This window comes from Hyposmocoma kahamanoa, unplaced genomic scaffold (genome assembly GCF_003589595.1).
Source record: "Hyposmocoma kahamanoa isolate Upper Pololo Valley unplaced genomic scaffold, ASM358959v1 228, whole genome shotgun sequence".
NCBI lineage: Eukaryota > Metazoa > Arthropoda > Insecta > Lepidoptera > Cosmopterigidae > Hyposmocoma > Hyposmocoma kahamanoa.
Window position 1 is genome coordinate 1125552 of NW_020653747.1, and position 11225 is coordinate 1136776.

Here is an 11225-nt window from a genome sequence, read left to right on the forward strand (position 1 = left end):
TGCTTCGGCAGCCTTCGGGATGCTTCGGCAGTCTTCGGGATGCTTCGGCAGTCTTCGGAATGCCTTGGCAACTTGCGAATGCTTCAGCAGTGTTTTAAGTTTAATAGCTGGCATGTAGAGATGCCGAAGGATCCTTAGCCATACCGACCCGCCAATGGACGTCAAGCCTTTAAAGTTGTACCTCATTCATAGAGGAACTTTGCATCCCTCTTCTTACAACTGATTAAGACGTACAATGACAGCTTTCAAATTGAACTCGCAGCGAATTGTATATGTCTACTTCTTTGTATCGTTTCGAGATCTGTCACACAGGTTAGTTCCTAGTATAGACTCCAGTCTCTTGCAAAGGTACTCTATTATTTAAGCATTTTCATGTAAATTACATTATAAAACTTTGTACCCTTGTAAGAGTAAAATAAAGATTATTATTATTATATAGGGCGTCTCACGGCTACAAGACATGGAGGGAAAATGCTTCAAAAATTTTGTAGATAAGATATTTTCCGTCATGAAGACATTATTTTATTTTAATCGACTTCAAAAGTTTATCAATTTGACTGTATTTTTATTTGTGTGTAAGTGCCGTTATGACTCCGACATTTGTGAACCGATTTCGATTATTCTTTTTGTTGGAATGCATACCCTCAGTGGTCTCATTCGAATTTAAATAAAATATTCTATCACTAAGGGTGGCAAATTTCACACTCTTCGTTAACCGATTAAAAACTTGGTATACAATATGTAGGTGTAATTACAATGAAAATAAAATGTTATGATGACCTAGGACAATGCCCAGATGAGGCAAGCTACTTTTGTCTTTGAATTCAGTATCACTTTTTTTATAAGTCTAAGTTTGCAGTCCATGTATCATTTACTTTTACAAATAAAACAATGTCCAATGTACCAATGTACTTTAAAGCCGTGGGAAACCCTGTACATGAATATGTAACTCAGTGACATAACGAGTTTAAACTCAAAACGCACAGCTCTGAAAAATACGCCTAATTTTTTATTACAACAGTTAATCAAAAGTGGGATGCTGTGTCAGTAAGCTTCAACATCAAACGTGCTGACTATATTGCGGCACGGTAATGAATTTATGTAACCATAGCGTAATGAACATTCTGTCAATTGTGTTAAGGAATAAACTGGATACGAGTCCACAGGTAAGGTGTTTTAAGTCGTCACATCTCGGGATTTCCCGAAGGTGCCGTATTGTATTTAGTTTGTACGTTACATATCATCAGCTTACACGCGTCACTCCTGGACGTAATCCTCGCCTTGAGCGCGCCATCTCTCCCGGTCTTCACCATTCCGGAACAAGTCTGTTCCATTGGCGATCAACCCTCCTGCAGACATGCGTGGCCCACTGTCACTTAAGCTTACCTATTTTGCGAGTTATGTCGGTCACTTTAATTTTCTGACGTGACCTATTTAGGGATTCTGTCCATCGATTACCCGCTACTCTTGAACCGTCTGACGAAACATTTAGGCGCCGGCTGAAAGACCGTTTATTGAAAAATCCTTTATACTCTGTAAATGAATTTATGGACTTAAAATTGTAACGATATTGAATATTTTCTATTTCATTGTAATTTTTTTACCGCATTTTACTCTTGTATAATTGTTATCAACATATGACGATCCTGGATGGAGAATGATATTTGATACGTAATTTAATGACAACGATATCATATAATGAATTGTTAATTTTCTAATTATTGTGTATTTTTGTTATAATTTTCATTTTTGTCTGACGATCTCAATGTAATTTCTTACATTTTGTCAGAGAAACCCCAAGCATCCATCGCACGATGAGTGACCTTGAATTTGTGGATGAGGCTTATTGTTAATATCCACGTCGTTTTTAAGCTTTGTGGGATTGGCGACCTATGTTACACAATTGTCATAATGTTACTATGCTATGTACAATTCCGTTACAAGAATTCCATTCCGTGCCGCAGTAATGTAAATTAAGTCCAAATAAAGTTTGGACGCCGGTGATAATATACTTAATTATCGTTGAACTGTCAAAACACCATACTTGAGGGAAACAATAATACGAATAAAATTAGTGTAAAATTTCCTGAAAGATCTCGGTGGGCTTTGTTTATACAGTCTTTTGAGAAAAATAACAAAAAAATTAACAGTCTTCTAATGTTCAGTCATTAAATTTATATTACTTAAGATATGTATCGATGTGAAATAAATCAGCCTCGTTAAAAATAATTACTCGGTGTAGGACGAAATTGGCAGAAAAAACGCGACTGAATTTGCGCACGTAACCCACTCGCACATTGTTTAAGTTTCGAAGTCCGTTAATGATTTTCAAAACTGAGTAGGATTTTGTATTTTACGCTGAAAGCCAGGCTGCCTTTGAAGTTACACTTGGGCCAGTTAAGGATCAAAATTTAAACCAAAACTAGTACGGGATAGTCATCGCATACTTTCGCATCGATAAAAAAGCACGATTGGTATGGGATGGCGTTCCGCATTGACCAGTGTTTCTTCACCTCAAAACACATCGCAAATGTCGTCTGGATTCAAAAACAAGATGTATTTTTTATCTCTCACTAACGAGTGTTGAGCGCGCTTAATTTCCGTCGCGTAAATTCCCCGTAATTGATCCCTAGCCTAAAAGACAGACAAGATAGATTCGCTAGTTTCGTGTAATTACTTGATCTTTTGACTCGCATACGATATTCGCACGCACAGAGTTGCAAGCGCATATAACGCATGCATTAGTATAATTACATTTGTACTATAGCAAGATTATTTACTCGCTACAGACGCGACTGTAAATCATCGGATCGGGACTTCGACTTGCGCTCTCTCTCCTACTTGCATAGTGTTGAGCATGTGCAAGCCCGCTATCGATAAAAACAATCTGGTCACGAAGGGTTCGCGATGTTTTAAGAGTAATTCAAAATCTGTTATTGTTTAAATATCGCTTACTTTTTTAAATTTAATATTTTAGCGAAAATTAAAGATCCCGTAAAATTAGGAAGTACAAATTAGCAAGCGATGCCTGACGCTATGCCAACTAAGCCATGTCGATACTGCCCTTCCTACCATAACTAGTTTTTAGTAGCAGTAGAGCTCCTTGTGAAAGAGTTTGTCCAGGGAATTACTGCCACCTTACCTATTTCTGCCGCTATATAGTAATGTCAGCATTACTGCGTTCCGGTTTTGAAGGGTAAGGGTGCTGGTGAAATTACAGGCACATAGGACTTGTCAACTTATGTCTCAGTGAGACGGGCACAGTGGCAATGCCCCTCAGATCTTAGCGATATAAAGCTCTGAGGGGCACTGCAACTGTTATGGACAGGCGTGTAGCTTACCATCAGGCGGACGACTTGTTCGTTCCGTCACTTGATATTATAAAAAAAACATTGTTTTAGTTTTAGGTTGCACGGTATGCAAGAAGACGTCGGTTCGAATCCGACTGGGTCGAAGGATTTTTTTCTGAGTTCGATCTCTGTATTAATGATTATAACAATCTAGTGGATTAATTTCACAAAAAATAATAGAATGTCAATTCAATAAAGATTTAAAAGTTAGTTTAAGGTTTTGAATATTGTAAATTTGCATTTTAACAAATAAATTATTTGTTATTCCTCTTCCTACTGAAAGTAGGATTACATTACAACAAAATTAAAACGTCATCTAAATCGATAGCATTTATCAGGCCTGCACTTACACAAACGGCCCGTTCCCTACTGGAAAGTGGGAGAGCGCAATATCGCTGTCCCGCTCCGACAATTTATAGCCGAGTCTGCAGCGAGAAAATAATCTTTCTATAGATCCTAGCCGCTACGTTGACATGGTGCACACGCGCACAAGCGGAATTACACCCTATTGTCACAAATGAATACCACCGTTTCTATATCCACACTTGTCAGTCCTTAAAATTACACAAAAAGAAAAATAAAGCTCTTATTGTATTGTTGATTTTATGAACACCCTGTCTAATTTGACAAAAATATTTTGAGGAATATTTTCGTGGATAATAGACAAAAAGTAACATGATTTCTTTACATGAAAACTTTAGAAAAAAAACCATAAAAAGGTATAACCGTATTATCTAGACACAAACTCCCCTTCAGGTAGCAAGTTTATATTGCATATCAACTTTAACGGCATAACCATTCAAAAATTATGTTTTTTTGGAATTGAAATTACTATTATACAAGATTTCAGAGAGAGGTTTCCTTTTTATTATTATACCGACCTCTGTTCATAACCCTATAGAAGGTTTAATAAATACAAATTGCATATTTTAAATTAATATTTGACGATGCAATCACCTAGAATTCGTAGGAAGACACAAACGCTGTTTTAGAAATTAAGTACCCATAACAGGTTAGTGTCATTGTTAGGGTCACTTTACTGACTTTATAAAAACGAACCTATGTTGTCTGATACATAAATTATTATTACTAGACGAAGGAGCGGTTGTTACGGTTATATCCTTTTCGTGAACTTAAAATCTAAGAGGTGGGACCATTCATGAAACATAAAGTTTCACAAATATATAAAACCATACTGTCTTTACAGTTACATCAATTTTGTAAAGAGCTGCCTTGTGAACAACGCGTCAGTTTGGAGTCTTAAGTCACTGACGGTGCGTAACATGCTAGAAAACGTTTTTATAAAGGTGTAGCTATAGTTTGTCATTTTTAAAGACGGAGTAAAATGACAGATCATTGCGCAAGTGTTGCCCACTTGCGACCGGCTAGTGATTGCAGTCGATAAAATATTCTATCGACTATCGACTAAATATAATTAATAGCTGAAGTTGTTTCACTTGCATCATCCTCGACCCATTATTCATTCAATTACTGAGCCCAAGTTCATTTGAATTGTCAATTTTTGGAAGTTCAAACATACATACACTGCATTTAGAATTACATTCATATTTGATTCATATTTTTAATTTTAATTCAATAATCAAATCCGGCTATTCTTGATAAAATGTAATATGAATAAAAATAGATCTCGATACTAGTAGGCTAACCGTCAAAATAAGAATAAAGAAGCCAATAACGTAATTAGTAATCATTAGAACGTCGTAACATTCACAATTTAGTAATTTTTGCCAATTTTTTTTCTTTCACAATCTATCGATAGAATTATCGACAAAAATTACATAACTATTTTAAATTTTATGAAAGCTGGCAACCCCACAAATGTCATTTTACTCCGTCTTCAAAAAAGACAGACGATAGACTGCAAAACTTTACGAGTTGGATCCCCGGTTTAGGAAGTCACTACACTTATAGACGTAGAATCGGTTTGAGGCGTCCATGTTTTACCACAATTCGTCGCATTAAGCCGATTCGCCCTTGATGAGACCTTGAGCATCAGAGCCGCCGTTCGCCATGGTTTCGGATCGGGGGTATATAAAATATGACCTTCGGACTCATTCGGCAATCTCGATGAGATCATTTGAATTTCAGTCGAGACGCGTCTTACGAGCCAATGCGACAACTCTCTTCGGACAAACGTCTTTTTCATCCTTAAGCCCAGACCACACACGGTTAAAGCGGTCGGGGGGCGTACTGGGGAGTACTACACAGCAGTTCCTAGCTTGTTTGAGGCGGAATAGCGGCCCGAAGGCGACCAGTGTGACACCAAAAGCGGCCACGTTTCATTTTCAAAACAGATTTTAAACAATAAACCACATCGCTGTCGGGTAATGATGAATGACTAATTCATATTGGAACTCAATAAAACATACTCAAGAGTTATGAAAAAATAGACCACGAAAGCCAGCTAAAGTGTGGACGGTTGTATAGAACTCAATGGAATACAACTCGCAGCCGCCTCATATGAACTCGTACATTACAAAAATTTCCGCGCGAGAAACGCACCCGCTACCACCTCTGTGCGTCCTGAGTATTATTATATGGACATAAAAGTTTTTCTAACCGACTTAATGCGATAATGTCGATAAGCGTAGTGACTCTCTTACTACTACGTCATTACTAAACCAGTGTTTTATATGGGATTTCGTCAGCATGGTCGATGCTAAAACTTGTTAAAGCCATTGAAGATACCTCATGTAAAATACAATGTTAGTATAAGCGGACAAATAAGATCCAACCCTTAAGAGGTTTATGAGCAACTAAAAACGTTGTCTTTAGTGTCTGCCATGAGTTCACAGCGCTGAAGTCGCTTAGTATTAATGTGGACAAATAAACCACGTCTCTGTTAATCGCCGTACTGAAAACCGTAAATTCGCCATTTGTGGAAAAAACGCTATATACATAAGGTTATTGTACAATTTCTGCTTATTTAGGCGACGAAAACCCATGGGAGTGATCCATTAAGTTTAGGTTGGTTCGAACAGTATCAATTTACAAAGAGCAAACTCAAGATTTTTATATTCAATAGAATCTCAGCTCTACGATTGGGTAGTAGTGCTTTTTATCAAGTGATATAGCTTCATCGATGCAATAGATTATTTCGCCAACATGAAGATTAAGGAAGACGTGTGTTTATTACGTTTATTAAGACATGAATTTGATCGGTGATTTCTGATGGCAGACTTCAATATGACGATTTCAAGTACAGCGCCATCTAACGATATAAACCGATACTACTTGCAACAACTCCGCGGGTTTTTAGTGCCATTTAGTCGACATCATTTGTTTTGATTTCGTTTACGAGTTTCAGCACGGAAAGTAACGGTAACAATCTTCATAATTGAGCCACATAATAAAAAAAAACTTACCCTACTAGAAGAAAAAATACACAGTTTTGTCTATGATTAAGAGTCTTTCGATCGATTTAAGTCTTATTTATCACAGCTGGGTTCATTTAATATGGAACCCTTAGTTTCTAACATTTGACCTATTTTGTCAAAATTCTGATTATCATTACAATTCTGATTATGATTCTGACAATCATTGTCAGAATTACAGGTATCTTGATGGCAATTCTGACAGTCACTGTCAAAACTCTGAACGTCTTTAAGAGAATTGTTCTCATCTTGATGATAATTTTGGCTATTATTGTCATAATTTTGGAAATCATGACTGTAATTCTGACTGTAAGACTGACCAGAATTTTGATCTGCTTGATGGTAGTTTTGATAATTATTGTCAAAAGTCTGATCATTTAGTTTGGTACTCTGATTACTAATGTCAATATCCCCACTATCTTGAACACTATGATCTGAAATATGACCGTTTCTGACGAAATCATTATTTCTATCCATCACATCATTATATTTACTATTGGAGACTTTCTCATTTAAATAATCATTATCAAAATCACTGTTTTCATCACATATGTCAGAATTGCGATCACCTTGAAATAAATTATGAGTGTGTTCATCACTATTATGCTGTTCTTGATCAGAATTATGGTGTTCTGGGTCAGAATCACGTTGTTCTGGATCAGAATCATGCAGTTCTTGATCAGAATTATGCAGATCTTGGTCAGAATTATGCCGTTCTTGGTCAGAATTAACCTGTTCTTGATCAGAATCATGATCTTCTTCATCAGAATTATTCGGATCAATGTCTTCCCCATTTTTCGCTTGCACAGAAAGTAAATTTGATAAATTTCTAATATAATTCTCCATATTCGCGGCTAAAGTTGTCATTATTTGATTTTCTATACTCAATACGTTATTCGCATCAAAAACATTAGGCATAGACATTTCTGGTAAATTTGAAAGCAAATTCGTTGGAGGCACACCTGATTTTAATAAATTAGCCAATATAGGATTAGCTCTTAGAGTTTCTTGACTTGAATAGTCATTATTAGCGTCGATGTTTTCCTTCTCACTTCCTCTAGCTAAATTTGCATTTTCGACCTCTCTCTTACTGCCATGTGTTCTTTTGTGTAGAACAAAAACATCCGGGTCTTTGAAACATTTTGAACACTCTGTGCATTTGTAAGACATGTTTTGATTTTTTAGATTTAATTCTTGATTTTCTGTGTTGGTGTTTATTTCCTTTTCGGTTTTTCGTGTTTGCAATAATTGTTCTAGGTCTGATATCGATGGGGTTGGTAGATTGGTGGGGATTTTTGCATCTAGTGGTGGAGGTAGTCGAGATCCTGTAAGTAAAAAATAATTAATTATTAGATGTTGCGCATATAATAGGTATTGAATGCAAAAAGGCTTGAAGCTCCTGAAAATGATAAAACAGAGAAAGCTACAGTACTGTGGACACGTCATGCGGTGTGAAAAATACTCTTTATAGCAACTCATTCTGCAAAGAAAAATCCAGGGTCACAGATGACGTGGTCACGACCATGTCGTTCTGCATAGCGTTGCAGTATCAGATGAAAGTTAACATATTAATGTCATAACATTTCCATAGAAGGTATACCAAATTTCATGTTCGTTAGACACATGGAAATAAAATAAATATTAATTATGACTCCCTACATACATACATAAGCACACGCCCTTGTCTCAAAGGAGGGGTAGTCAGAGAAAACGGGTATTACTATATCCTGACACAACGCCATTTCGGATCCCAGCCTTTTTGAGGACATCACTGATCTGGTCAATCTAAGTCCTTCTGGAACGTCCTCTTAAAGCCCTTCCATCCACATCCGCACCACAAATCTGTTTCCTAGACTAACTGGGAAAAGAGCGGATAATCCTTATTATTTTGAAATCCCGATAAAATTTAAATAAAAAGAAATCACTATTAGAATGCTCACTCCGTTTGAAAGCTACGATGCCATACCGACATACAGATACATATAGACAGTCTTCTAACTCCTTAGACTTTCCATCCTTTATAACATCGCAGTTTTCATCAGAGGCAATCCAAAATTCTTTTAAAGAGTTAATAAACTTGACAGCGTAGGTGGTAGATCTGCCTTTAATCTGCTTTTTACTGCCTCTGTGGCAGAACGGTTGATTTATAATAAATTACCATCGGACATTAGGAACATTAAGGATATTGTGACATTTAAAAGAAATTTATTTGAATGCCTTGTTAATGAACCGTTTTACTCTTCAGTATTTGAAGCCTAATTTAATTATTATTTTATTCAAAATATTTTTAGTTTGTTGAATCACAATATTTATTTGTATATTGACAACTAATGAATATAATTAGTGGTATCAGAAATACTAAAATTAGCCAAGAACTTTATAAATTGTATTTCTTATGTTCCTTATACTCATTTACTTATTTAGTTAGTATGTCTTAAGGCGCAGCATAGAGGTCACCAGAAATTTATTTATCACCGTGTATTTCAATGTATCTACCTCTCTTACCATGCATCAGGGGTTTAAATTATTGTCACTGTTAGGTTGCCTGACAGCAGATGCAAAGGATCCATTAAATCTATCGTCACTTTTTGACTTTAAAACTAAAAGTAATTCAAAGAGCGTTTATTTAAATTTAAAAAATCTCCATTGTAGCTGGTAATGTGTCGAGGATATATTTTTGCATTATGTTACTTATTAATTCGTTGTTTATTTGATTATAATAAAATTTTTGACTATGTAAATGAGATTTATTAACCTTTGAGATTTATAAACCGTTACTTAAAAATTTATAAGGTATGTGTACACTTTTTTAAAATAATTTAGTTTTCTGTTGAAATAGTGCTTATGACAACGTAATCTAGTTCTACATCTGCTATGTTCCGTGCCATACGTCTTTCTGTTACCGGATTCACTGAAAAACAGCGTCGTAGTACCTTCAGTGAGACGACAATAGGCTGAGTTAATGACGGATTCTGTAACGGCACAGCGCACTCGCTGCCAGTTTTGTTAATTAAACGAATTATTCGTTAAATTAATTATTTAAGTTTTCTCCATAATAATAAATCCACACCTAAATAATGCCTATTCTCTCTCGCCTTGAATAGGCCCTCGCCGTGAAAAGGCCTAAATAGAGTAAGTCTGCAGGCAGGGAATTTCACATCTTAACAGTTCGTCATGTAAATGTGGAAAAAAAAACACTTGGTGCGAATTCTTGGGATGAAAGCTCTGCCTGCCCTGTAGATGAAATTTTTCGAGCACATACAACTCAAGTATCTATAAGGTGCGACTAAATAGGCATCTTCTAGGCGAGCTCGTTCCATCCTAGACCCTACCTTTGCTCCAAAGCATCGTGTGTATAACCAGAAATAGAGACGAAATGTCATTTAATTTGTTTGAAAATTATTCTGCCAAATCATTAAGATGACAACTGCGCTCCGATTGGTCAGTCCGAATTCGAAACAATTGACGGATGTCGTAAAATCATTTCGACCAGTTTAACTTGAGTTTTGCCATAATGGACGAAATGTGATTCCGTTTGTTTTATAATTAAATGTTTTGCTGTTTTTCCCACACCACCGAATGGAACAGCCCCTTATTGTTAGAAATATTATCGTTATTACAATAAATACAGAATATGTTTGAGGAGATTTACAAACAGGTCAGTTGTTGGCGCTGTACTATTTCAGCTTTCTAATTTGTGATTTCAGCACAAACGAGAGTTGATATTTAAAAGCGATATAAGGCCCATTCGCCTGATGAGTTTCCAGGGATGGATGGCCCTTATTTCGTCTGTATTTCTGGTTATATATTCGATATTCCAAAGCTTGGTAGTTGTCAACAGCAAGTCCGGTGGCTTTGAAAAAAAGAATGTTCGCATTTGAAAGCTTCACAGGATTGTAGGTCTTATTCGGTTACGATTTAAATGTCAGTTAGTGGGGATGGAGAATCTGTGTAATGGTAACATACCGTTAGCCGTTTGCATTGCTAGCATTGTTTGGAGATATATAGCCTGAGCCATTTGCTGCTGCATCTGTAACAACAAGACATAATGTTCATTCATCACCTTTATGAAGGTAGAGTTTTGGCCGATGACATATTGGCGATTCCGCGGCCGGTTGCCTGACACCAGATTGCGCCACACGTTGCCGACAATTGCAATACGTGTAGATTAGTTGTTTAGTATATTACATTGTACGAATATTAGTCCAAAATTAGAAACAAATGCTCGATGTATAGACGCGATAGTAATATAAAAAATGTTTAGAAAATAAAGGTTATTAAGATACTGTGTAACTGTTATTGGAATAAATATTTTGAACTATCAAAGTTTTCCAATTTAAAATTTCTTAATAAAACATTCTTTCCTTTGTGTGATGTAAATAAAAATTAAATGTTAGCTTATATTGCATATAATATGTTTGATATCCATTGACTTACAAATAAATGGACGACGGGTCTAATACAAAAACCACGAAAAAAA

At 36.1% G+C, this 11225-nt stretch overlaps 1 protein-coding gene across 1 annotated transcript in view; it reads right to left on the minus strand.

Annotated features, from left to right (window-relative positions):
* Positions 1 to 5265: 5265 nt before the first annotated feature.
* The window catches only part of LOC113228360 (GATA zinc finger domain-containing protein 14-like), a 9719-nt gene continuing 3759 nt past the window's right edge, over positions 5266 to 11225 (minus strand). Inside the window, exons 3-4 of the mRNA XM_026461632.1 lie at positions 10712 to 10775; positions 5266 to 8070 (exon numbers count right to left, since the gene is read on the minus strand). Of these exons, the coding sequence (XP_026317417.1) occupies positions 6800 to 8070; positions 10712 to 10775 (1335 nt within the window). The 3' untranslated portion in view covers positions 5266 to 6799. The remainder of the gene's footprint in view (positions 8071 to 10711; positions 10776 to 11225) is intronic.